This window comes from Pristiophorus japonicus, chromosome 9 (assembly GCF_044704955.1).
Source record: "Pristiophorus japonicus isolate sPriJap1 chromosome 9, sPriJap1.hap1, whole genome shotgun sequence".
Taxonomy (NCBI): domain Eukaryota; kingdom Metazoa; phylum Chordata; class Chondrichthyes; family Pristiophoridae; genus Pristiophorus; species Pristiophorus japonicus.
In genome coordinates, this window is record NC_091985.1 from 111,455,682 (window position 1) to 111,483,032 (window position 27,351).

General features: G+C 45.6%; 1 protein-coding gene across 2 annotated transcripts in view; it reads right to left on the reverse strand.

Moving 5' to 3' along the window:
- Positions 1-27,351, reverse strand: part of LOC139272659 (radial spoke head protein 3 homolog) — a 96,682-nt gene that overhangs the window by 47,031 nt on the left and 22,300 nt on the right. For both annotated transcript variants that reach the window (XM_070888742.1, XM_070888741.1), the window contains exons 4-6: positions 22,846-22,991; positions 12,383-12,586; positions 28-190 (exon numbers count right to left, since the gene is read on the reverse strand). In XM_070888742.1, coding sequence (XP_070744843.1) covers positions 28-190; positions 12,383-12,586; positions 22,846-22,991 — 513 coding nt within the window. The remainder of the gene's footprint in view (positions 1-27; positions 191-12,382; positions 12,587-22,845; positions 22,992-27,351) is intronic.

Genomic DNA, 27,351 nt, shown 5'->3' on the forward strand with positions numbered 1-27,351 from the left:
GATTTGTGTAGTTATAAAAAGGCAAACCTCTCTCCACAGGGTCATAGAAGTAGCCATTATCCCGAAGAGTAGAGAAGACTGTAGGAATTAGATCAGCTAAATAATTTTGGGCAAATGCACGGGCTGCAATCTTATCTGAAGATTCCTTTTCCTTCGTTAGCACTTCCTGCTGTTGTGCCATGCGACGTTTCTGTAAAATACCACATAGGGCTCCAATATTACATGGTGAAACTGTAATGCTGTACTTGCTGATAACTGTGACAGGAATGCAAGGATTGTATCTGAAGTTTCACAACCATTTCAATAACATCAGTGGAGTAACATTGTGTAGCTCACAGTAGGGGAGGACATAGATTGACATCATCATTCTGTGATCTCGGCCATGCCATTGGGAGAAACTGAGCAATGGTAAAACCAGCAGAGTAGGATTACTCTCTCATAATTCTCAGCATCAAGTTAGAGCCTCGCTGGTTGAAGGCTGGCAGCAGGATGCTTACCTCACCCACGCTCGGATGAAATATGCTGCACAGAAGGGGGCTGCAGCTATGATGATACAAGACATGGATCAGGGTTTTGCCCCTGCCACAGCAATGGCCCTAAACAAAATCACAAATTACATCCTGTGACTGTGACCGAGGTGTCGTACCCTTGGTCGTCAGTCTTGACCTTTCTGCAGCCTTTGACACAGTCAACTACGCCATCCTCCTCCAATGCCTCTCCTTCCTTGCCCAGCTGAGTGGGACTGCCCTTACTTGGTTCCACTCTTACTAATCGAATTATAGAAACATAGAAACATAGAAAATAGGTGCAGGAGTAGGCCATTCGGCCCTTCTAGCCTGCACCGCCATTCAATGAGTTCATGGCTGAACATTCAACTTCAGTACCCCATTCTTGCTTTCTCGCCATACCCCTTGATCCCCCTAGTAGTAAGGACCTCATCTAACTCCTTTTTGAATATATTTAGTGAATTGGCCTCAACAACTTTCTGTGGTAGAGAATTCCACAGGTTCACCACTCTCTGGGTGAAGAAGTTCCTCCGCATCTCGGTCCTAAATGGCTTACCCCTTATCCTTAGACTGTGACCTCTGGTTCTGGACTTCCCCAACATTGGGAACATTCTTCCTGCATCTAACCTGTCTAACCCCGTCAGAATTTTAAATGTTTCTATGAGGTCCCCTCTCATTCTTCTGAACTCCAGTGAATACAAGCCCAGTTGATCCAGTCTCTCCAACAATAGCTTCTCTACCCACACTGTTACCTTTGGAGTCTCCCAGAAATCTTTCCTTGGTTCCCTCCACACTTCCTTATCTACATCCGACATCATCTTCAGACATGATATCAGTTTTCACATGTATGCTGACGATACTTTGCTCTCTCTCTCCACAACCTCTCTTGATTCCCTCCACTGCAACTGTGTTGGCTGATTGTCTGTCCAACATCCAGTCCTGGATGAGCCACAATTTTCTCCAGTTAAACATTGGGAAGACCAAAGCCACAGTCTTTGGCACCAGCCACAAGCTCTGTACCCTCGCCAACAATTCTATCCCCCTTCATGGCCATGCCTCAGGTTGAAGTCAACCGTTCACAATTTTGGTGTCTTATTTTACCCCAAACTAAGTGCTCTCCATCACGAATACCATCTATTTCCACTTTCGCAACATTGCCCATCTCCGCCCCTATTGCAATGCTCTCCTGGCCGACCTCCCAATCTTAACCCACCATAAACTTTAACAAGTCCTGCTGATCTATCACCTTTTGTGCTCACGTCCCACTCCAGAGACTTGAGCACAAAAATCTAGGCTGACATTCCAGTGCAGTACTGAAGGAGTGCTGCACTGTCAGAGGTGCAGTCTTTCGGATGAGACATTAAACGAGGCTCCATCTGCTCTCTCAGGTGAACGTAAAAGATCTCATGACACTATTTTGAAGAAGAGCAGGGGAGTTATCCCTGGTGTCCTGGGCAATATTTATCCCTCAATCAACATTACTAAAACAGATTATCTGGTCATTGTCACATTGCTGTTTATGGGAGCTTGCTGTGTGCAAATTGGCTGTCGCGTTTCTTGCATTACAACAGTGACTGCACTTCAAAAGTACTTCATTGGCTGCAAAGTGCTTTGAGACATCCGGTGGTAGTGAAAGGGGCTATATAAATGCAAGGCTTTCTTTCTTTCTCTGTGCTCAATGATTTACATTGGCTCCTGGTCCCCCAGTGCCTCCTATTTAAAATTCTCTTCCTTGAGTTTAAATCCCTCGCCACTCCCTTTTTCTCTGTAATCTCCTCCAGCCTGACAAACCACTGAGAACTCAGTTCCTCCAATTCTGGCCTCTTGTGCATCCACCACTCACTTTGCCTCAACATTGGCCGCTGTGCCTTCAGCTGTCTAGGTACTAAGCTTTACAATTTCCTCCCTAAACCTCTCCAACTCTCCCTCCTCCTTTAAGGCCATCCTTGAAGCCCATTTATTTGACCAAGCTTTTAGTCACCCCTCCTAATATCTCCTTCCTTGGCTTGTTGTCAATTTTTCTCAAATTCTGTCCCTGTGAAATGCCGTGGGATGTTTTTCTACATTAAAGCTGTTGAATAAGAGGCAAGCTGTTCTTTTTATTTATTGATGTAATTACACCATCACAAAACATAGCGGATGGGAGGGGGAGGGGGGGGGGGCGGGGGGCAGAGGGAAAAATGCTGTGTGATTAAATACAGGAAATACCTAGAATTATGCCATGAATTACGTGCCTAGGTACATAATTTAAATGTATAATATTTTATGTTTAGATTTTTGATATTTTGCACAATATTAGAAGCACAAGGAGAGATATAGGTCATGCAGGTTATCTCAACTCTTTCAATAAGCATAAAATTACAATTCAGGCCCTCTCCCAACAATTTAACTTGTTCTCGCCATAAAGACAGCATTAATCAGCAGACCTATGCCTCCCGTGACCTAAACCTTTGTGCAAAATATCACATTATACAGATGATAAATAAATTGTAGATTAAATCGTAATTCAATGCATCTCTCTGATACTTGAATAAAAACAGAAAAAGCTGGAAATACTCAGCAGTACAGGAAGCATCTGTGGAGGGAGAATCATAGTTAACATTTCAGGTCTGTGACCTTTTGTCAGAACTTGAAAAAGTTAGCGATGTAACAGATTTTAACCAGGTGCAGAGACAGGGAAAGGGAAGGGGAGGAAAGAACAAGAGGAACGGTCTGTGATAGGATGGAAGGCAGGAGTGGTTAAATGCGGCAAATGGGAATGGCAGAATCATCAACAGCTGCCATTTGAAAACATTGGGGCAGAGGTTATGGTCCGAAATTGTTCAACTCGATGTTGAGCCAGAAGGCTGTAAAGTGCCCAATTGAAAGATGAGGTGCTGTTCCTCGGGCTTACACAAGAACATAAGAAATAGGAGCAGGAGGCCATTTCACTCCTCGAGCATGCTCTGCCATTTAATAAGATTATGGCTGATCTGATCATGGACTCCGTTCCACTTCCCTGCCCGCTCCCCATAACCCTTTATTCCCTTATCGCTCAAAAAACTGTCTACCTCCGCCTTAATTATATTCAATGACTCAACCTCCACAGCTCTCTGGGGCGGAGAATTCCACAGATTTACAACCCTCAGAAGAAATTCCTCCTCATCTCAGTTTTAAATGGGCGGCACCTTATTCTGAGACTATGCCCCCTAGTTTTAGTTAACCCCATGAGTGGAAATATCCTCTCATTATCATATGTTTCTATAAGATCACCTCTTATTCTTCTGAACTCCAATGAGTATAGGTTCAACCTATCTTCATAAGTCAACCCCCTCATAAGAACATAAGAAATAGGAACAGGAGGTCTCCTAGTTTTAGTTACCCCCATGAGTGGAAACATCCTCTCTGCATCCACCTTGTCAAGCCTGATCATTTGCTATACCTGCATATTATCCTTTTGTATTTCAAGCACAAGTACTCCCAGGTCCTGCTGCACTGCAGCACTTTGCAATCTGTTTCCATTTAAATAATAACTTGCTCTTTGATTTTTTTCTGCCAAAGTGCATGACTTCACACTTTCCAACATTATACTCCATCTGCCAAATTTTTGCCCACTCACTTAGCCTGTCTTTGTCCTTTTGCAGATTTTTTGTGTCCTCCTCACACATTGCTTTTCCTCACACATTGCTTTTCCTCCCAGCTTTATATCGTCAGCAAACTTGGCTATGTTACATTCAATCCCTTCGCCCAAGTTGTTAATATAGATTGTATATAGTTGGGGCCCCGGAACCGGTCCCTGCGGCACTCCACTAGTTACTGTTTGCCAACCGGAAAATGACCCATTTATCCCGACTCTCTGTTTTCTGTTAGTTAGCCAATCCTCTATCCACGCTAATATATTACCCCAACCCCGTGAACTTTTATCTTGTGCAGTAACCTTTTATGTGGCACCTTATCGAATGCCTTCAGGAAATCCAAATACACCACATCCACTGGTTCCCCCTTATCCACCCTGTTCGTTACATCCTCAAAGAACTCCAGCAAATTTGTCAAACATGATTTCCCTTTCATAAAACCATGCTGACACTGCTTGATTGAATTATGCTTTTCCAAATGTCCTGCTACTGCTTCCTTAATAATGGACTTCAGCATTTTCCCGACAGATGTTAGACTAACCAGTCTATAGTTTCCTCCTTTTTTTAAATAGGGACTTGACATTTGTGATTTTCCAATCCGCTGGCACCTCCCCAGAATCCAGGGAATTTTGTTAGATTACAGCCAATGCACCCACTATCTCTGCAGCCACTTCTTTTGGGACCCTAGGATGCAAGCCATCAGGTCCAGGGGACTGGTCTGCCTTTAGTCCCATTATTTTACCAAGTACTACTTCTTTAGTGATAGTAATTGTATTAAGTTCCTCTCTCCCTATAGCCCCTTGATTATCCATTATTGGGATGTTTTTAGTGTATTCTACCGTGAAGACCGATACAAAATATTTATTCAAAGTCTCTGCCATTTCTCTGTTCCCCATTATTAATTCCCCAGTCTCATCCTCAAGGAGACTAACATTTACTTTAGCCACTCCTTTCCTTTTTATGTACCTGTAGAAACTCTTACTCTGTTTTTATATTTCGTGCTAGTTTACTTTCATAATCTATCTTCCCTCTCTATTTTTTTTTAAGTTGTTCTTTGCTGGCTTTTAAAAGTTTCCCAATCCTCTGGCCTCCCACTAGTCTTGGCCACATTATATGCCCTTGTTTTCAATTTGATACCGTCCCTTATTTCCTTAGTTAGCCACGGATGGTTATCCCTTCTCAGTCTTTCCTTCTCATTGGGATATATTTTTGTTGAGAGTTATGAAATATCTCCATAAATGCCTGCCACTGCTCATCAACTGTCCCATACTTTAATCTATTATCCCAATCCACTTCAGCCAACTCTGCGTTCATACCTTTGTAGTCTCCTTTATTTAAGCTTAGGACACTGGTTTGAGATCCAACTTACTCACCCTCCAACTGAATTTGAAATTCAACCATGTTATGGTCACTGATTCCTAGAGGACCCTTTACTAGATCGTTTATTAATCCTGTCTCATTACACAGTACTAGATCTAAGATAGCGTACTCCCTAGTTGGTTCCGCAACATACTGTTCAAGGAAACTATCCCAGATACACTATGAACTCTTCCTCAAGGCTACCCTAGCCAATTTGCTTTGTCCAATCATTATGAAGGTTAAAATTGCCCATGATTATTGCCGTTCCTTTTTTACAAGCCTCCATTATTTCTTGATTTATACTCCGTCCAACAGTGTAGCTATCGTTAGGGGACCAATAGACTATGCCCACCAGTGACTTTTTCTCCTTATTATTCCTTATCTCCCCCAAACCGATTCAACATCTTGATCTTCTGAGCCAATATCGTTTCTCACTAATGCACTGATCTCAACCTTTATTAACAGAGCTGCACCACCTATTTTTTCCTTTCTGTCTGTCCTTCTGAAATGTCAAATAACCCTGAATATTTAGTTCCTAGCCTTGGTCACTATGCAACCACGTCTCTGTAATGGCTATCAAATCACACCCAATTGTATCTATTTGTGCCGTGAACTATTTTGTTACGAATGCTGCGTACATTCAGATAAAGAGCTTTTAAAATTGTTTTTTTTTTTAAAACCTTTTTTTCCTGCTGTGACCCCACTTTCTGATTCACCTTTATGTTTATACATTCTGTCCCTTCCTAGCACCCTCTGGTTTTCATTTCCCCCAGTGCTACCCTGCTCTATTGGCTTCTCCTTACTCTTTAACTTTTTAAATTTTCGCTCACCTGTACCCCCCACCTACCCCCCCGCCCGCCGCGCCCCCTCCACACTAATTAGTTTAAAGCCCTCTCTACAGCCCTCGTTATTTAATTCGCCGGGACCCTAGTCCCAGCATGGACTAAGTGGAGCCCATCCCAACGGAAAAGCTCCCCGTTACCCCAGTACTGGTACCAATATCCCACGAACCAAAACCCATTTCTCCTACACCAGTCTTTGAGCCACGTGTTTAACTCTCTGGTCTTATTTACTCTATGCTAATTTGCTCCCGCTCAGGTAGTAATCCAGAGATTATTACCTTTGTGATTCATTGGAACAGTGTAGGAGTCCGAGGATGGAGAGGTCAGATTGGAAGCTCGAGGTCACCCTCATGACTGAAGGAACGGTGGTGCTCTGCAAAGCAGTCACCCAATCTGCGTTTGGTCACCCCAAAGTAGAACAGACTGCATCGTGAGCAGCGAATACAATATACTAAATTGCAAGAAGTACATGTAAATCCCTGTTTCACCTGGATGGAGTGTTTGGAGCCCCTTGGACAGTGGGAAGAGAGGAGGTAAAAGGGCAGGTGTTGCATCTTCTGCACTTGTAAGGGAAGGTGCCGGGCTGTTGGAGGTGATTGGGGAGAGGACTAGGGTGTCGCGGAGGGAGCGGTCCCTTTGGAATGCTGAAAGGGAGAGGAGGGGAGGATGTGTTTGGTGGTGGGATCACGTTGGAGGTGGCGGAAATGGCGGAGGATGATCCGTTGATTGTGGAGCCTGGTGGGGTGAAAGGTGAGGACAATGGGAACCCTATTATGGTCCTGTTAGGGAAGGGACGGGGTGAGAGTAGAGGCGTGGGAAATAGAATGGACACGGTCGAGGGCCACGTCAACCACAGTAGAGGGGAATCCTCGGTTGAGGAAAAAGAAAGAGAGATCGGAAGTGCTAGTATAGAAGGTCCGAACAAATGCAGCGGAGACGGAGAGACTGGGAGAATGGAATAGAGTGCTTACAGGAAGTGGGTTGGGACAAAGTGTAGTCCAGGTAGCTGTGGGAGTCAGTGGGCTTATAGTGGATGTTTGTCATTAACTCTGTTTCTCTCTCCACAGATGCTGCCTGACCTGCTGAGTATTTCCAGCATTTTCTGTTTTTATTTCAGATTTCAGTATCTGCAGTATTTTGCTATTGTTTTGGATACTTTAAACTGTTTTCTAAGAGCAGCAGAAACCATTATAGATAGAAACATAGAAACATAGAAAATAGGTGCAGGAGTAGGCCATTCGGCCCTTCTAGCCTGCACCGCCATTCAATGAGTTCATGGCTGAACATTCAACTTCAGTACCCCATTCCTGCTTTCTCGCCATACCCCTTGATCCCCCTAGCAGTAAGGACCTCATCTAACTCCTTTTTGAATATATTTAGTGAATTGGCCTCAACAACTTTCTGTGGTAGAGAATTCCACAGGTTCACCACTCTCTGGGTGAAGAAGTTCCTCCGCATCTCGGTCCTAAATGGCTTACCCCTTATCCTTAGACTGTGACCCCTGGTTCTGGACTTCCCCAACATTGGGAACATTCTTCCTGCATCTAACCTGTCTAACCCCGTCAGAATTTTATATGTTTCTATGAGGTCCCCTCTCATTCTTCTGAACTCCAGTGAATACAAGCCCAGTTGATCCAGTCTTTCTTGATAGGTCAGTCCCGCCATCCCGGGAATCAGTCTGGTGAACCTTCGCTGCACTCCCTCAATAGCAAGAATGTCCTTCCTCAGGTTAGGAGACCAAAACTGTACACAATACTCCAGGTGTGGCCTCACCAATGCCCTGTACAACTGTAGCAACACCTCCCTGCCCCTGTACTCAAATCCCCTTGCTATGAAGGCCAACATGCCATTCGCTTTCTTAACCGCCTGCTGTACCTGCATGCCAACCTTCAATGACTGATGTACCATGACACCCAGGTCTCTTTGCACCTCCCCTTTTCCTAATCTGTCACCATTCAGATAATAGTCTGTCTCTCTGTTTTTACCACCAAAGTGGATAACCTCACATTTATCCACATTATACTTCATCTGCCATGCATTTGCCCACTCACCTAACCTATCCAAGTCGCTCTGCAGCCTCACAGCATCCTCCTCGCAGCTCACACTGCCACCCAACTTAGTGTCATCCGCAAATTTGGAGATACTACATTTAATCCCCTCATCTAAATCATTAATGTACAGTGTAAACAGCTGAGGCCCCAGCACAGAACCTTGCGGTACCCCACTAGTCACTGCCTGCCATTCTGAAAAGTACCCATTTACTCCTACTCTTTGCTTCCTGTCTGACAACCAGTTCTCAATCCATGTCAGTACACTACCCCCAATTCCATGTGCTCTAACTTTGCACATCAATCTCTTGTGTGGGACCTTGTCGAACGCCTTCTGAAAGTCCAAATATACCACATCAACTGGTTCTCCCTTATCCACTCTACTGGAAACATCCTCAAAAAATTCCAGAAGATTTGTCAAGCATGATTTCCCTTTCACAAATCCATGCTGACTTGGACCTATCATGTCACCTCTTTCCAAATGCACTGCTATGACATCTTTAATAATTGATTCCATCATTTTACCCACTACCGATGTCAGGCTGACCGGTCTATAATTCCCGGTTTTCTCTCTCCCTCCTTTTTTAAAAAGTGGGGTTACATTGGCTACCCTCCACTCCATAGGAACTGATCCAGAGTCAATGGAATGTTGGAAAATGACTGTCAACGCATCCACTATTTCCAAGGCCACCTCCTTAAGTACTCTGGGATGCAGTCCATCAGGCCCTGGGGATTTATCGGCCTTCAATCCCATCAATTTCCCCAACACAATTTCCCGGCTAATAAGGATTTCCCTCAGTTCCTCCTCCTTACTAGACCCCCCGACCCCTTTTATAACCCGAAGGTTGTTCGTGTCCTCCTTCGTGAATACCGAACCAAAGTACTTGTTCAATTGGTCCGCCATTTCTTTGTTCCCCGTTATGACTTCCCCTGATTCTGACTGCAGGGGACCTACGTTTGTCTTTACTAACCTTTTTCTCTTTACATATCTATAGAAACTTTTGCAATCCGTCTTAATGTTCCCTGCAAGCTTCTTCTCATACTCCATTTTCCCTAACAGATGTTTGGTTGGACATGAACATGGATGCATACGACGCCTGTGTCCTTGCACACACAGAGGCTGAACTCCAGGACATAGTCGACGTATTTACCAAGGCGTATGAAAGCATGGGCCTTACACTAAACATTAGTAAGACAAAGGTCTTCCAGCAGCCTGTCCTCGCTGCACAGCACTGCCCCCAGAATCAAGATCCATGGCATGGCCCTGGACAACGTGGACCACTTCCCATATCTCGGGAGCCTCCTATCAACAAGAACAGGCATTGACGATGAGATCCAACATCGCCTCCAGTGCGCCAGTGCAGCCTTCGGCCGCCTGAGGAAAAGAATGTTTGAAGACCAGGCCCTCAAAACTGTCACCAAGCTTATGGTCTACAGGGCTGTAGTAACACCCGCCCTCCTGTATGGCTTAGAGACGTGGACCATGTACAGTAGACACAAGTCGCTGGAGAAATACCAGCAGCGATGTCTCCGCAAGATCCTGCAAACCCCCAGGGAGGACAGACGCACAAACATTAGTTTCCTCATCCAGGCCAACATCCCCAGCACTGACCACACTTGATCAGCTCCACTGGGCAGGCCACATAGTTTGCATGCCAGACACGAGACTCCCAAAGCAAGCACTCTACTCGGAACTTATCCACGGCAAACGAGCCAAAGGCGGGCAGAGGAATCGTTACAAGGACGCCCTCAAAGCCTCCCTGATAAAGTGCGACATCCCCATTGACACCTGGGAGTCCTTGGCCATAGACCGCCCTAAGTGGAAGAAGTGCATTCGGGAGGGCGCTGAGCTCCTCGAGTATCATCGCCGAGAGCATGCAGAAATCAAGCGCAGGCAGCGGAAGGAGCATGCAGCAAACCAGGCTCCCTGCCCACCCTTTCCCTCAACGACTATCAGTCCCACCTGTGACAGAGACTGTGGTCCTCGTATTGGATTGTACAGCCACCTAAGAACTCATGCTAAGAGTGGAAGCAAGTCTTCCGAGGGACTGCCTATGATGATGAGTGGATGTTTGTCGTTAACTCTGTTTCTCTCTCCACAGATGCTACCTGACCTGCTGAGCATTTCCAGCATTTTCTGTTTTTATTTCAGATTTCAGCATCTGCAGTATTTTGCTACTGTTTTTGATACTTTAAACTGTTTTCTAAGAGCAACAGAAACTATTATAGATTTTGGAGCTTTTTTTTCCCTTCAGTGTCCTTTAACAGAGCTTTGGTTGGACATGAATATGGATGCATATTCTTTGCCTTCTTGACTCCTTCCAAAATTTTGCCTAAAAATCTTTCTGCGCCGATTTTTTAATGTCGCTGTTGTTTCTTAAGTGCCCAGAAGGTTTTTCGGGAGTGGTCACATACGCCGTCCTCAAAAAAATGTACGTTGGCTAAACTTGCGTAAATGTGAAAAACTGGCGCAGACATCAGGTTACATCAGGATGCAAAAAAATACTAACCGAAAACAAATCGTGCCTAACCGAGTTATGCTGCCGCAGAAACTTTGGGGAAACTGGGAGATTTTAATTTACGCCAAAAAAAGCAGCGCACGCCAAAAAATGGAGCAGATAACTGGACAAAATTGAGACAATGGAGTTACCAGTTGAGTATGTCAAACAAAGATGAGGCACCATTCATTGTCTGAGGAATTAATGGGCTGCAAAATTGCGGTCAGAGGCTTCCTTTGTACGAACGCCTCTGACCCAAAGGAAAAATATATCTTTCCTTAGATATGGAGTTTAAAACTGTGCACAGTACTCCAGGTGTGGTTTCACCAAAGCCCTGTACAATTGTAGCAAGACTTCCTTACTTTTGTACTCCAATCTTCTCGCAATAAAGGCCAACATGTCATTTGCCTTCCTAATTGATTGCTGTACGTAGATGCTAACTCGCTGTATTTCTTGTACTAGGACACCTAACTCTCTCTGAACACCCAACATTTAGTGGTTTCTGACCATTTAAAAAAATATTCTCCTTTTCTATTCTTCCCACCTCTGTAGTTATGGAGACAGGCAAACTTACGGAGGTAGGCTGTCTTAGTGATGTGGAGTATGGGGTTGGAAACTCAGCTCAGGGCCAATTAGGACACAGTGGTCGCGAACAGTTTGGTTCAACCCAAGACAGTGGCCAGGAGTGGGATAGATTTGGTGCAGAGGGGACAGAATTTGTGGCAGGGCCAAAGACAATGACTTTGGTCTTCCGATGTTTAAGTGGAGAAAATTGCAGCTCATCCAGGACTGGATATTGGACAAGCAGTCTGACAACACAGAGGCAATGGAGAGGTTGAACAAGGTGGTAGAAAGGTAGAGCTGGGTGTCGTTAGTGTACATGTGGAATCTAACCCCATGTCTTCTGTGGTTGCATGTAGGTGAGGAAGATAAGGGCCCAAAACAGATCCTTGGGGGACTCCAGATGTAACAGTGTGCAGGTGGGTAGAGAAGTCATTGCTGGAGATACTCTGGCTACGATTGGATGGTTAAGACTCTCACTGAGCTGGACAACAGAGGAGTCATTGGAAGAGGATGTTGTGGTCAACTGTATCAAAGACTGCAAAAAGGTCAAGAAGGACAAGGATGGAGAGTCAAAGAGGATGTCATTTTATGATTTTGTTTCGTGTCATTTCAGTGGCAAGGGCAGAAACTTGATTGGAGAGATTCAAACATGGAATTGAAGGAAGGATTGGCGCAGATTTGGAAGGTGACAACATATTCAAAGACTATTCAAGCCAAGTACAGCCAAGGTATAGTCACAGCTATAAGTCTGTGTTCAGCTCAGGCTTGCCAGAAATTAATTAGAATTAAATGCAAATTCATAATAACTGCATTGACTTAAGAGCTTTATCTTTTAATTGTAAAGATATTTAATTTTTTTCTCAAACTCTTCAAAGTCTTTGTACCTATCTTGTACATCAATGTAAGAAATTGCATTTTGCATAATACATCTTAAGTTGGGGTGAACCATACCTTTTCCTCTCTGTGCCGTCTCTCCCTCTCTTCCACGCGCTGTACTTCTGCAAGTTCCGCGTTGCGAAGCTCCTCAAAGTCACGTTGCAGAGCACGCAAGTTAGCCAGCTCCTCCTCCTCCATAACCTCTAGTAGAGCTTGTTCAATAGTTTTCCCCACCAGCACCTCCAACATTGGTTTCACTTCAATGTCAAAGTTAAAGAGCTGGAAAAAAACAAATAAAGGGAACTGAATCATTTGAGTAGCAGTTGTGACAGCATGAAGCCTCAATATTGAGTCTGGTACTTGTCATATACAAAACATTAGCTTACTCCAGCTTATCCGATTTTGACTCAGGATGAGTACCATGCATGCAGGCAGCAAGCTCTCGTGACGTCGTCAGAACACGATCCAGTCCATTTTAACTTCCAGGACTCATTAACATTTGAAGAATGCCTTCCCGATCACGTGACCCACACAATTTCAAGCGCACTCCCTGACTCACTTCGAGACTGCACTCCCTGCTTACATTTTTAATTGAATCATTGTTGGCTGCAGAGATAATTCAAAGGGCTTCACCCCCCCACTCTTTTCTGATGCATCCTTAGCGGTCCTCGTGGAGGAAATGAGGGCCAGGAGGGAAGTACTGTTCCCCAGCACTCGCAGGAGCATCGCCAAGGCCACTGTCAAGCAGGCTTGGACAGAAGTGGCTGAGAGGGTCAGTGCCACCAGCATCATCCCCAGGACCTGGGGCAATGTAGGAAGAGGTTCACTGATTGTACAAGAGCAGTAAGGTTGAGTACACCGCTTCATTTATCAATACTACTTGACAACACACAGTTCAACACCTCCCCCACCAGTCCCCTCCATCACATCCTTCAACATATAATCAAAGGTCGCAATCACAAAGACACACCAAGATGTCTCTTGCTCATTCCAAACACATACACATCTTCCTCTCCACGCCACACACCAGCACCATTCTCTTCTCACTTGCCACTCCTTACTCACTTCACATCACACATGCTTCCTTTACGTTCAACACCTCCCCGTTTGGATTCCAATTTCCTTCTCCACCTCTCAACATGTACACACGCACGCAAGAGAGGTCTGCACGTGGCGAAACACGCAACATCAGTGGGCTATAGCAGTAAACTAATGGCAGAGTTACTACAGGATTGGCCTCACCGGAGGGAGAAGCCTTCCACTCTGCTGAGGATGAGAGATGAGGACTTCCACTAACTAGCCATGGGAAGAAAATTGTTGGCCCCATACAGACGAGATACAAGGTATTGGAAGGAGGTAAAGGTGTTTGACTACAATGATGAGCGTGCAAGTCCGCATGGCATCACCACTCTGCGGTCTACCCTGGATAATGAGGCCACCTCCAGGGATGCTGCAGCAGAGCCTTCATGCTAGGGATTCCACGGTAGCACGATTTTCAGCTTTGGAGGAAGTTCAAATGGTTGCCATGCAGACTCTGGGCTCCACAATGGAGAGAATATTGGATCGAATGGAGGGATTGATCATCTACTAATCAGCTCTCCCACAGATTACTGGAAATGATGAGCTCTTGCCACAGTGGAATGGCAGTGGTGTGATGGGAGCAGCATCTGCTGGCCTCTCTTAGAATGTCAGTAGATCTACACATTCACCGCCCCCCCCCCCCCCATGGTGCCAGCTGGTCAGCTGGGCCAGATCGCTCCAGCTGGTCAGCTGGGCCAGATCGCTCCAGCAGCAGCCGGTGGCCAAACTCTCTCAGGCTCAAGCACCAAGAAGTTACCGGCCATGGACATCGAGGGTCGAGAGCCTTCAACCTGCTCTGCTCAGCTCGCTAGGGGAGCACCTTGTAAGAGTAAAGTTCTGACGAAGGGTCATCGACCCGAAACGTTAACTCTGTGATATCGCCGAGGGACAGCTTGTAGATGAGAAATAGGAGAGGGCCAAGTATAGATACTTGGGGGACACCAGATATAACGATGCAGGAGTGAGAAGAGAAGTTATTGCAGTGATTCTCTGGCTATGATTAGATAGATAAGAATGGAACCAGGTGGATGGAGATGGAGAGGCGTTGGTGGAGGATGGAGTGGAAAAACGCACCCTCCTCTTGCACTGCTGTGCAGTTATTTCCGAGAAGATGAATCTTGGCCTACAGACCTTGTGTGCTGGGTACGGCCTGCTGCACGCAACCCCTTCAGTTGATGTATTTTGCGACACCCAGACGCTGGTGGTGAATGCAGAGATTGCTGCTGCTCAAGGTCTTTCTCCATGCAGAAAAAAGCAGTAAGAATGGCTCCAATAATAAGAGACGCTTGACTAAATGGTAGTAAAGCAATAACAGTGTAAAAGTCATGATCTGAAAGCTGCAAACACTCAATATTTGTAGCTTATTATTGGATCTTCAATGAGGCAAGATGCGATCCAGTCACTGAAATAGATCTTCATACAGCAGATCTTGCTTACTAAACTTGGCAATCCAAACAGTAAAGGATCCTGTGATCCAGTGATTGGTCATCTACTAATCAGCTCTCCCACAGATTACTGGAAATGATGAGCCCTAGCCACAGTGGAATGGCAGTGGTGTGATGGGAGCAGCATCTGCTGGCCGCTCAGAATGTCAGTACATCTACACATTCACCCTCCTCCCTCACAGGCTCAAGCACCCAAAAGTCTCCAGCCACAGACATCGAGGGTCTAGAGCCTTCAACCAGCTCTGCTCAGCTCGCTAGGGGAGCACCTTGTAAGAGTAAAGTTCTGACGAAGGGTCATTGACCCGAAACATTGACTGTTTCTCTCCACAGATGCTGCCTGACCCGCTGAGATTTCCAGCATTTTCTGTTTTAATTTCAGATTCCAGCATCCGCAGTATTTTGCTTTTGTCCTTGTAAGGGTAATAGAGTCAGGAAACCTTCTTTAAAGAAAATAACGATAGATTGATTACCTGGGTTAATGGAAGGCTTTTATTATGTTTGGCATTTAACTGATCGTCTTTGGGAATTTGGTCTGCAGAGTAGTTTGAGCAGCTTTGGAGTCTGCATGGTCAGAATGCAATTGATATAAAAATCGTCTGAATGGTTTGAATGTTCTTCAATGTAGGATGAAAGGAATGTGCAAGAATCTAACAACTTGTATTTATAGAGCACCTTTAAGTGGTAAAACATCCCAAGGCGTTATCAAACAAAATTTGACACCGAGCCACAAAAGGAGAAATTAGGGCTGATGACTTAAAGCTTGGTCAAAGAGGTAGGTTTTAAGGAGCATGTTACAGAATGAGAGGTCAAGAGGCTGACAGGTTAGGGAGGGAATTCCAGAGCAATGCCCTCAGCAGCTGAAGGTACAGCCACTAATGGATGAGCGATTATAATCAGGGCTGCTCAAGAGGTGAGAGTTAGAAGAGCAGAGATATCTCAAGGGGTTGTGGGGCTGAAAGAGATGACAGAGCTAGGGAGGGGCGAGGCCATGGAGGGATTTGAAAAGGATGAGAATTTTAAAATTGAGGCGTTGCTTAACCGGGAGCCAATGTAGGTCAGCAAGCACAGGGGTAATGGGTGAATGGGACTTGGTGCGAGTTAGGACACAGGCAGATAAGTTTGGGATGACCTCATGTTTACGTAGGATAGAATGTGGGTGGCCAGCTAAGAGTGCGTTGGAGTAGGCGGTCTTAGTTATGGCTCACATATGCTGTTGGAAGTTTATTTCAGGGTCAAATATGACACCAAGGTTGCGAACAGTCTGGATCAGCCTCAGACAGATGCTAGGCAGAGGAATGGAGTCGGTGACTAGGGAAAGGCGTTTGTGGCAGGGACCGAAGACAATGGCTTCGGTCTTCCCAATATTGGAGGAAATTTCTGCTTATGCAGTCCTGGATGTCAGACAAATAGTCTGACAATTTAGAGACCGTGGAGGGGTCGAGAGACGTGGTGGTGATAGAGGTGGGCATCGCCAGCGTACATGTGGAAACTGATGCTGTGTTTTCCCAGCTCTGCACGAGGTAGAAAAGGCCATCCGCCAGCTTAAGAACAAGGCAACAGGAGCGGATGCAATTTCCGCTGAGGAACTAAAGTATGGCGGCGAGGCACTATTGGCATGAATACATGACCTCATTCTCTCTCATCTGGAGGGAGGAGAGCATGCCGGGAGATCTCAGAGATGCAGCAATCGTGACCATCTTTAAAAACGGGGACGTCCGATTGCGGCAACTACAGAGGGATCGCCCTGTTATCAGCCACTGGGAAAGTCGTCGCAAGAATCCTCCTCAACCGTCTTCTCCCTGTGGTTGAGGAGCTCCTCCCGGAGTCACAGTGCGGATTTCGTCCTCTTTGGGGTACAACAGACATGATTATTACAGCGCGACAGCTGCAAGAAAAATACAGGGAACAGCACCAACCCTTGTACATGGCCTTCTTTGACCTTACAACGGCCTTTGACACGGTCAACCAATTGGGGCTATGGAGCGTCCTCTCCTGTTTCGGCTGCCCCCAAAAGTTCGTCACCATTTTCCGCCTGCTCCACGACGTCATGCAAGCCGTGATGCTGACCAATGGATCCATTACAGACCCAATTCATGTCCGGACAGGGATCAAGCAGGGCTGCGTCATTGCGCCAACCCTCTTCTCAATCTTCCTCGCAGCAATGCTCCACCTCACACAACAAGCTCCCCGCTGGAGTGGAACTAAACTACAGAACCAGTGGGAACCTGTTCAACCTTCGTCGTCTCCAGGCCAGATCCAAGACCTTCCCAACCTCTGTCGTCGAGCTACAGTACGTGGACGACGCATGCATCTGCACACATTCAGAGACTGAACTCCAATTCATAGTCAGCATCTTCACTGAGGCGTACGAAAGCATGGACCTTACACTAAACATCCGTAAGACAAAGGTCCTCCACCAGCCTGTCCCCGCCACACAGCACTACCCCCCAGTCATCCTGCGGCCCTGGACAACGTGGACCACTTTCCATACCTCGGGAGCCTATTATTAACGACGAGATTCAACACCGTCTCCAGTGCGCCAGCGCAGCCTTCAGAAGAGTGTTCGAAGATATGGCCTTCAAATCTGCCGCCAAGCTCATGGTCTACGGGGCTGTAGTGATACCCGCTCTCCTGTATGGCTCAGAGACATGGACCACGTACAGCAGACACCTCAAATCGCTGGAGAAATGCCACCAACGATGTCTCCGCAAGATCCTGCAAATCCCCTGGGAGGACAGATGCACCAACGCTAGCGTCCTTGACCAGGCCAACGTCCCCAGCATCGAAGCACTGACCACACTTGACCAGCTCCACTGGATGGGCCACATTGTTTGCATGCCTGACACAAGACTTCCAAAGCAAATGCTCTACTCGGAAATCCTACATGGCAAGCGAGCCCCAGGTGGGCAGAGGAAACGTTTCAAGGACATTCTCAAAGCATCCTTGATAAAATGCAACATTTCCAACCGACACCTGGGAGTTCCTGGCCAAAGACCACCCTAAGTGGAGGAAGTGCTTCTGGGAGGGCGCCGAGCACCTCGAGTCTCATCGCCGAGAGCTTGCAGAAACTAAGCGCAGGCAGCGGAAGGAGCGTGCGGCAAACCAGTCCCACCCACCCTTTCCTTCAATGACTGTCTGTCCCACCTGTGATAGAGATTGTAATTCCCATATTGGACTGTTCAGTCACCTAAGAACTGATTTTTTTAGAGTGGAAGCAAGTCTTCCTCGATTTCGAGGGATTGCCTATGATGATGATGTTTTCGGATGATGTCGCCGAGGGGCAGCATATAGATGAGAAATAGGAGGGGGCCAAGGATAGATACTTGGGAGACACCAGATAGAACGATGTAAGAGTGAGAAGAAAAGCCATTGTAGTTTATTATTGAATCTTCAATGAGGCAAGATGCAATCCACTGTCACTGAAATTGATCTTCCGATAGCAGATCTTGCTTACTAAACTTGGCAATCCAAACAGCAAAGGATCCAGTGATTTGCAGTTGAGAGCCCCCTTTTATACAGCTTCAGGTGCTCTCAAGGCACTAATCCTGCTAGGTTTTGCTGGCAAGTCCAAAAGTGAGCAGAACATCTGCAAAATTGAATTAAATGCAGTGGAGTCAGGTATGGTGTCAGTGGAGCCAGGTATGATGTCAGTGGAGTATGACTTTCACCTTTCAATTAGGTCCCAGGTTGCCTGTTGAATCTCAGCCACAAACCGATCAGTTGAAATGGTGGGTGGGAGGGGGGGGGTGCGGAGGTGGTGTGGCCGAGGAGGTGGTGTGGCCAGAGACGCAATTTTAACCCCTTGACTGCTCGTCCCCATTGGAAGGGCGGGGGAGAGGGGAGATAAGTGGGTTAAAATAGGCCTTGCATTTCTCATTGGCAAGTTGTGCTGAGACAATAAGATATTCATTGCACACCCTACTGGGTTTGACAACTGCAACAGGAATGCAATGTTTGACAATTGTGCCAACTTCTTGTTAACTTCTCAATGGAGTAAAGTTAAAAACAAAATGTACACTGTGTGTCATGGACAGAAATACTCCCAAATAATGTGATCTGATTAGTTACCACTGCTAACCCACTGGGGTGGGTGCTTTTGCATTCATAGGGGGGGAGTTTTAATTCCCGGCCTGGTGGAAACCAGGCAATTGGACAGTTAAAATGCCCGTGCAACTTACATACTCTGATCCTGAGCCTCCCATGGGTCCTGGTAATACCCTGCTCTTTTTGGAAGGTGAGCAGAACGCCTGCCAGAAATCGTCAGATTCTTCTTTAAATATGCTGATCAGGCTCCGATAACATCAATTATAATTTTAACCCAAGGCCTGCATGGGGAAGCTGTATTGGCTTCCCCACCAGACCAAAGCTGCCAGAAAGGGGAGCCAGGGCAAGAAGAGGCCCAGAAAGTTATATTTATTATCATTTTTTATTTAGTTTTCATGTGGGCCAGGAGTAACAGCTCCATAAGGGAACCTTGGGTCTACCCTGCCCCAGACTTTCTTCCCTTTTCCCTGACCACAATGCCCATGTGACCCATTCCAATCATACTGCTGGGGATTGTTGCTTTGTGTCCTGGGCACTAGTCTCTTGCCACCAAAAGTCCCGCTTCAGCCCGCCTGCCAGCTAGCTAGCTCTTCCCGTTGTGTTCGGGCAGGAAGAATGCAGAGAAGGCCCAGGAATTAGAATCTCAAGTAAAACATTTGGAAGTTAGGGAAGGGAAGTCAGATGGAACATTTTTATCCAAAGAGCAACAGAATGGTGGACTAAGTTACCAGGAAGGGCCAACGAAGCAAACAATTCAAATAAATTTGAGACAATTAGATGCATTGCTGGAGAGAAGAAATTCAGAGATGTATTGAAAAGATCTCTAAAGTAGATCTATGAAAAGAAAATTGACTTTTCCTCATCATTTTTATGTTCCTATTCAAGTGAACAATGACATTCATCTTTCAGAATGACTCCAAACTTGGTGTTCATGGGCCACATAGGTATGGAGCTTTGAAGGCCACATATCAAGTTTAAAATCTATGCTTTCCTTTACATATATCTCAAGTTGCTAATACTAACAGATCTTGGTGTTCTGATTTTGGATTTTTCTTTGAAAGAGGTAACAGTACTAAGAACAGCCCTTTCCAAGCCTCCAGGCTTACAGAATTTAAATAGGGCAAACCAGAAAAGTATAAATAGGGTTGGGCAGTCAGGGCTTGTGATTATAGGTTGAAAGTTGGACACCATTCGGTACGTGCTGGCACATTTTGCTGCCCTTTTGTAGTTTTTGCAGCTATCAAATGCAATCGCAGCAGACAAGAGTTTACACTGTGGAGCACTTAGCACAAAGTGCGATAAACTAGAGCCTCAGTCTTTCCTTGGGTGAAGTGAACACCCAGGTGTTACAATATACATGACTGAGAAATTGGCAAGTTGCAGCTCAGAATGGCGCAGAATGAACTTATCAGTTGTGAGAAGTCTTTAGGCGATCATACTAATTTATTTTCTGGATCCCATGAATAGTTAAAGAAATCAACAAGTTGTACATGGGTTTCATGGCAACATGTTATATAAAAAGTGTCAGTATTACCGTATATGTTGCCAATAGTGCGATCCAGCAAACTTTTCAAACTATTTTGTAGCTTATTTTTGGACCTTAAGTGAGGCATGGTGCAATTCTGTAGACATTGAAATTGGTCTTCATACGGCAGATCTTGCTTGCTGATCATAATGGCCAAGAAATTGGCCCACTTACCACCATGAGTTTTTGCCACGATCCGGTCGAAAATTTGCGCCCGACATTCTAGCGTCCTTCTCTGGCGTGAGACTTGCCGGCCACCATTTTGGTGAGGGCCTTAGCGCTGCCAATAGCAGTGCTGGCCCTGGAAATGTAAATTAAGAGAGGGTGACATTATTTAATGTCACCTCAGCAAACTTGGACCTTTGCTTTGAGTTCAGCGCTGGGTCCTAAGCTCACTATGAAAACCCAGTGTTTTAGCAGACTGACAGAGAAGCTGTCAGCACCTCTTAAAGGGTCACACACATCTTTCAAGTAAGCTTTTGGACTGGATTTAAAAAAAAATTATTTGGTGGGACTTGGTGCAATACATGGTAAAAGTCTTTTTTTGAAGTGTGCAGGGTGTACTGCTGGACGCTTGCAAGGCCTCGGAAGGAAGGCCTCTGAGGAGACAGAAAATGTTGGAAATACTCGGCAGGTCAGGCAACATCTGTGGAAAGAGAAACAGAGTTCACGTCTCAGGTCGAGATGCTGCCTGACCTGCTGAGTATTTGCAGCATTTTATGCTTTTATTGTAGATTTACAGCTTCCACTCACAGAGGGAAGAGGAAGACGCAGAAGAGGAAGAAGCAGAATAGAATAGGAGGAAGCAGAAGGAAGGATGCAACTCAGACAGCCCTATTCTGGCTGGGACATTCGGATGGAATGATCCACCTGCGGTACCAGTGACCACAACCCCAATTCCCCTTTCAACATTTGACCTACATCTTACCTTCCCTGAGTTACTGACCATCACAACATCCTCTTGGCTACAATGCTGAAATAAAAGTCACTACAAAGCAAACTTTCCAAACCAACTTTATACATCTCTCCATCCAATATGACATCAAGAAATCAACTCATCGTCCTTATGCATTCTCTTAGTGACTGTCTTGTGTGTGCCTTTGCCTATCCTACTGATGTCACGTAGTGATACCCCATTGGCTGCAGCATGGCTTGTGGAAGGCTGCTGACATTCAGTGGGAGACACTGCAAATGGCCTTGCATATTGACCTTAAGGAACTGGGAGTGTGAACTTGAGTGACACTGTTTCTTCTTCACTCTCCTCTCCCTCTTCTTGGTCAACCATTGGCTGGGCAGGCTGCAGTTCTTGGGTGTATGAAATGAGGATAGAGTTGTGGTGAGAGGAGAGTGGGAAAGCAAGAGGTGCATGCGAGAAGGAGGATAATGTATGAGGATACAAGCATCTTGTATCCTTTCAGCCCCGCCACTGGCCAAGAGCTCAGCCATGCCCATCCAGAATGGCAGCACTGTCGCCTCCATGGGGGTGAAGTGAGGCCAGGAATGGGAGGTGTGTCTCGTGATTGGTACAGATTGTTGGTAGGTGAGTGACTGGGGCGTGGGGGGGGGGTGGGAAGAATCGTGGATTGAGAAATGTCTGAGGCTAGTGATGCAGTTGGTAGGAGACGGCTTTGGAAGATGCATTAATTGACCTTGACCACTGGTCTGAGGTCATGAAGTTTCTTTGGCTACTGGAGTCCTGTGGTGTAGGAAACACTGCAAGCAGTGACAGCCTCTGGTCCCACATTGTTCTTTCAGGAAGGCCTCCTGGCCCCTGTGGGTAGAGGATCTCTCTTGCAGTGTTGACCCCTGTACAAAGCTGGAGTGCTGTATACGAGATCCTGGGTGCACCTTCCTTTCACTTGCTGAGCCATTTATGTAGTGCTGAAGGGAATTCAGCATTAAGAGCTGAAGACTCCCATTGAGGAATTATTTTTAATGTTTTTTTCACCCCAGAAGGCAGTTGAGCTGTAAGGCCTAAAAATGGCATAATTTTACATCATTGCCTTTTTGAGAATCCCACAATACTTTGTGAAATCACAGCCTTGCTTTCAGAGGCTGTTCTAGTAGCTTGGGCACGCCACATTGGAGCGTCCTGCTAGGACCAACGCCAACAGGACGGCGTTCAACGGTGAGTTAAGCACTGGGCTAATGATAATTAGTCTCCAGCGGCAAGTTTTGGTCCTGCCGGCGGCAACATTTTCGCTGGCCGTTAACACCTGGCCTTGGTGGCACCAGCAGCTTTTATGACGGCCATGAATTTCTCGGCCAATGCCTACTGGAAACATTTTTTTTTAAATTTTAAATAGGACCACTTATATCCCAACAGAAAATAATGCAAGCATGAGACCCACTTGTCAAACAATTTTACCCAATCAAGGTCTTTACCTTCTTGTCCCTTAAACAATGAGTGTAGACATACACTCTACGTTCTATGTAAAATATACCTCTCCTTCTTCAATCTGTGTAGTCACGTCCTTGCCGGTTTTTGCAGGGATAAAGAGGGGTGTTTGTGGTTTATCCAAAAATGCATCTGTTTGAGTATCAACATCAACTTCCTCTATTCGATCACGAAGTTCTTCCAGATACAATTCTAATCAACACAGATATGAAAATTAACTTGGAACCTTTTTATTAATGCCAATATTGTTGAAAACTTAGCATTCATACTAAGTTTTGTATCAGTCTCCTCATACCAATTTTTTCATCTATTCGGGTAAAAGTTACGCAATTATTCATGTGTCATCAGGCTTTTTGACTATAGCCGAGCCTGTCCCTGTCCTCGCATGACATCAATACACATGCATATCCAGCGGGGGTTGCTGGATAGCAACCAGGTGCAAAAACCCCGGCCAATTTCCCCATTTCTAACCACGGGTACTTGAGGTCAGTTGTAATGTCCATGTTGCAACTCTGGCTAAGATTAGCTAAATCATCCCAGACAGGGGATTGAAACTAGGGCCTGGACCTTCCTGGTTACACACACATTGCATAAACCCACAGAACCTTTACTGCTAGATTAAAACAGCATTAAGTAATCTTTGAGGAGGTTGTGGGATAGAAGATTTGCATACTTCAGAAACCATTTAGGGTGTTCAATAATTATGCTAAGTTAGCTGGACTGTTTCTAGGTATGTATGCACCATTGGAGCAGGCCGGGGAGCGGAAGGCGCAGCGTGGCAGCCTGGCCCAGCAGTCCGCGTGGCCCCTGGCCTGTGAGCACCATTGGAGCAAGCCGGGGAACGGAAGGAACAGCGTGGAGGCATACCACTCCAGGGTGCAGCACGTGCTGGAGCAGGAGAGCAACAGCAGCGAAGAGGGCAACTGGATTGGACAACACCAAGATCCAGGTCGCTGATTGGAGCGTGGGCAGGTACGGCAGGAGCGGCAAGGTCAGAGCGAAGGAGCGGCAAGAGATTGTAGAGGGACGTGATCGGGGCCAAGGAGAGGCGTGCGTTCGGGGCCCAGAAGTGGCGAGGGCCCAGGGGCTGCACAGGCCAGCCCACACTGTGATATGTGTGCGTACTAGGTTCGTGCAGCAGAGCTGATCTCCAGTCGTCTTGGTTAACCCTTGCCACTGGACCAAAACCTAGCTCTGTCAAGCCCATGTGGTGACTGATGTGCAACGGCCACCACACGTTAAAAAAATCCACGCACAGGCATCTTCCACCTGTCAAGATTTAGTTTGGGACCTGGAATATTAGGTCCTTCATTGAAACACCGGTGAACTTTTTGGCATGGAAGCAAGTCATCCTCGACTCAAGAGACTGCTATGATGATGATGATGATGCCGCCACCCTAGCCCAGGATTACAGGGGCCAAGTGAGGGGGAAAATAAAGAGTTCCCACTTCCAAGCTCTATTCAGTGACTGGCAAACATAGGTGTGGATATTGGTCAAAACATGACTGAGTTTGCTGTGATGCCCCCATGATGGAATAAGTCTATTCAAGCTCATTCTCTTGGCTTGCATATTGTCAACATCTTGAAGAGGAGTAGCGGAGGAAAAGGAGAGGAGAAAAATGTGGGAGTGGGTGGGAGGGAACGATTAGGACTACAAGCCCTTTTTAACATCATTATTCCAGCTCTGAAAACATTCTTATTACAAAAGTTCAATCAATGTGAGTAAACAATACTCTAAACAATATTTCAGATGCTGGTGGATGAAAGTACCCATGTGAGAATAGGGTGCAAGGAATGGAGTTTTTAAAGACAAAAAAAAAATAAACATAGCATAATCATGGTACACATTTCCGATATACATTACCCTTATTTCCCATGTCAAAACTTACAATAGAAAAAACCCTGTCAACAAATGCCGATCACCGTGTAACTGCGGGACTTGTAATACTAGATGGCACTGTACCACCTCCCCACTTGCCCACCCAACCACTTTACTGTAAGTCTCTGCCTCAGGCTCATCACAATAAATGTATCTACAATATATTGGCCTGGATTTTGTGGTGGGTAATGAGGACGAACTCTCAGCGTTCACGATCATTACCTTTCTGAAACGGACTCCAAATTCAGGATTTAGCGCATGGGCATCTAAATGCAGAAATCCTGAAGTTGCGGTCAGTCATTAACTGCTCTAACACAAGTTGCGCTGTGGACAGCCTCTCCGCCCGCCCACCTCTGCCCCACCTCCCACCCCACCACATAACTGGCAATCAGTAGAACTGACGAAAGTGTGAGCTTTTCCACGCTAATATCACTTAAATACCCCATTACATGTTAAGCTTTGTTGGAATAGGTGTAATTGGGGTTTTAACAGCATATTGACTGCGAGACAACCATTCTGCCCCTGAAAAACTAATTTTTATATTGTTGGAAAGTCAAATTTCTCTTCTGATAAAAAAAATTACAATTTAAAAAAATAAATATATTTTTTTAAAGTTTGTTCATGATATTTCAGCTTCTAGCTTAACCCCATGTGCATGTCCCAAACTTTATTTTGTTCTCTAAATTTTTTTTAGTGGGGATAAAAGCTGCTTTTTATATCATGGTGTGCAGTCTGAGAACTTTTCAATGTGATTGGCTGCTTAGATAGCTTGATGATGTCACTGCTGCATCTCACCAGAATTCAGCAGGAGGACAAAGGGTTTAATTAGGAGGGGGAGAATAGAGTGTGAGAGTAAGCTTGCAGGGAACATAAAAACTGACTTCTATAGCTATGTGAAGGGGAAAAGAGTAAGGAAGACACAAATAACCTTCCAGAAAGACTAGAGGTCCGAGGGTCTAGCGAGAAGGAGGAACTGAAGGAAATCCTTATTTGTCAGGAAATTGTGTTAGGGAAATTGATGGGATTGAAGGCCGATAAATCCCCAGGGTCTGATAAGTACTCTGGGATGCAGACTAAGAAAGTGGCCCTGGAAATAGTGGATGCATTGGTGGTCATTTTCCAACATTCTATAGACTCTGGAACAGTTCCTATGGATTGGAGGGTAACTAATGTAACCCCACTTTTTAAAAAAGGAGGGAGAGAGAAAACAGGGAATTATAGACCGGTTAGCCTGACATCGGTAATGGAAAAAATGTTGGAATGAATTATTAAAGATGTAATAGCAGCGCATTTGGAAAGCACTGACAGGATCGGTCCAAGTCAACATGGATTTATGAAAGGGAAATCATGCTCGACAAATCTAGAATTTTGTGAGGATGCAACTGGTAGAGTGGACAAGAGAGAACCAGTGGATGTGGTGAATTTGGACTTTCAAAAGGCTTTTGACAAGGTCCCACACAAGAGATTAGTGTGCAAAATTAAAGCACATGGTATTAGGGGTAATGTATTGACATGGATAGAGAACTGGTTGGCAGACAGGAAGCAAATAGTAGGAATAAACAGGTTCTTTTCAGAATGGCAGGCAATGACTAGTGGTGTACCGCAAGGTTCAGTGCTGGGACCCCAGCTATTTAGGATATACATGAATGATTTAGACGAAGGAATTGAATGTAATATCTCCAAGTTTGCAGATGACACTAAGTTGGGTGGCAGTGTGAGCTGTGAGGAGTATGCTAAGAGGCTGCAGGGTGACTTGGACAGGTTAGGTGAATGCGCAAATGCATGGCAGATGCAGTATAATGTAGATAAATGTGAGGTTATCCACTTTGGTGGAAAAAACAGGAAGACAGAATATTATCTGAATGGTGACAGATTAGGAAAAGGGGAGGTGCAACGAGACCTGGGTGTAATGGTGCACCAGTCATTGAAAGTTGGCATGCAGATACTGCAGGCAGTGAAGAATGCAAATGGCATGTTGGCCTTCATAGCGAGAGGATTTGAGTATAGGAGCAGGGAGGTCGTACTGCAGTTGTACAGGGCCTAGGTGAGGCCACACCTTGAATATTGTACACAGTTTTGGTCTCCTAATCTGAGGAAGGACATTCTTGCTATTGAGGGAGTGCAGCGAAGGTTCACCAGACTGATTCCCAGGATGGCAGGACTGACATATGAAGAAAGATTAGATTGACTAGGTTTATATTTACTGGAATTTAGAAGAATGAGAGGGGATCTCATAGAAACATTTAAAATTCTGACGGGATTGGACAGGTTAGATGCAGGAAGAATGTTCCCGATGTTGGGGATGTCCAGAACCAGGGGTCACAGTCTAAGGATAAGGGGTAAGCCATTTAGGACCGAGATGAGGAGAAACTTCTTCACTCAGAGAATTGTGAAGCTGTGGAATTCTCTACCGCTGAAAGTTGTTGAGGCCAGTTCGTTCGATATATTCAAAAGGGAGTTAGATATGGCCCTTACGGCTAAAGGGATCAAGGGGTATGGAGAGAAAGCAGGAATGGGGTACTAAAGTTGCATGATCAGCCATGATCATATTGAATGGTGGTGCAGGCTCGAAGGGCTGAATGGCCTACTCCTGCACCTATTTTCTATGAAAGGTTGAGCAGGTTGGGCCTATACTCATTGGAGTTTAGAAGAATGAGAGGTGAGCTTATTAAA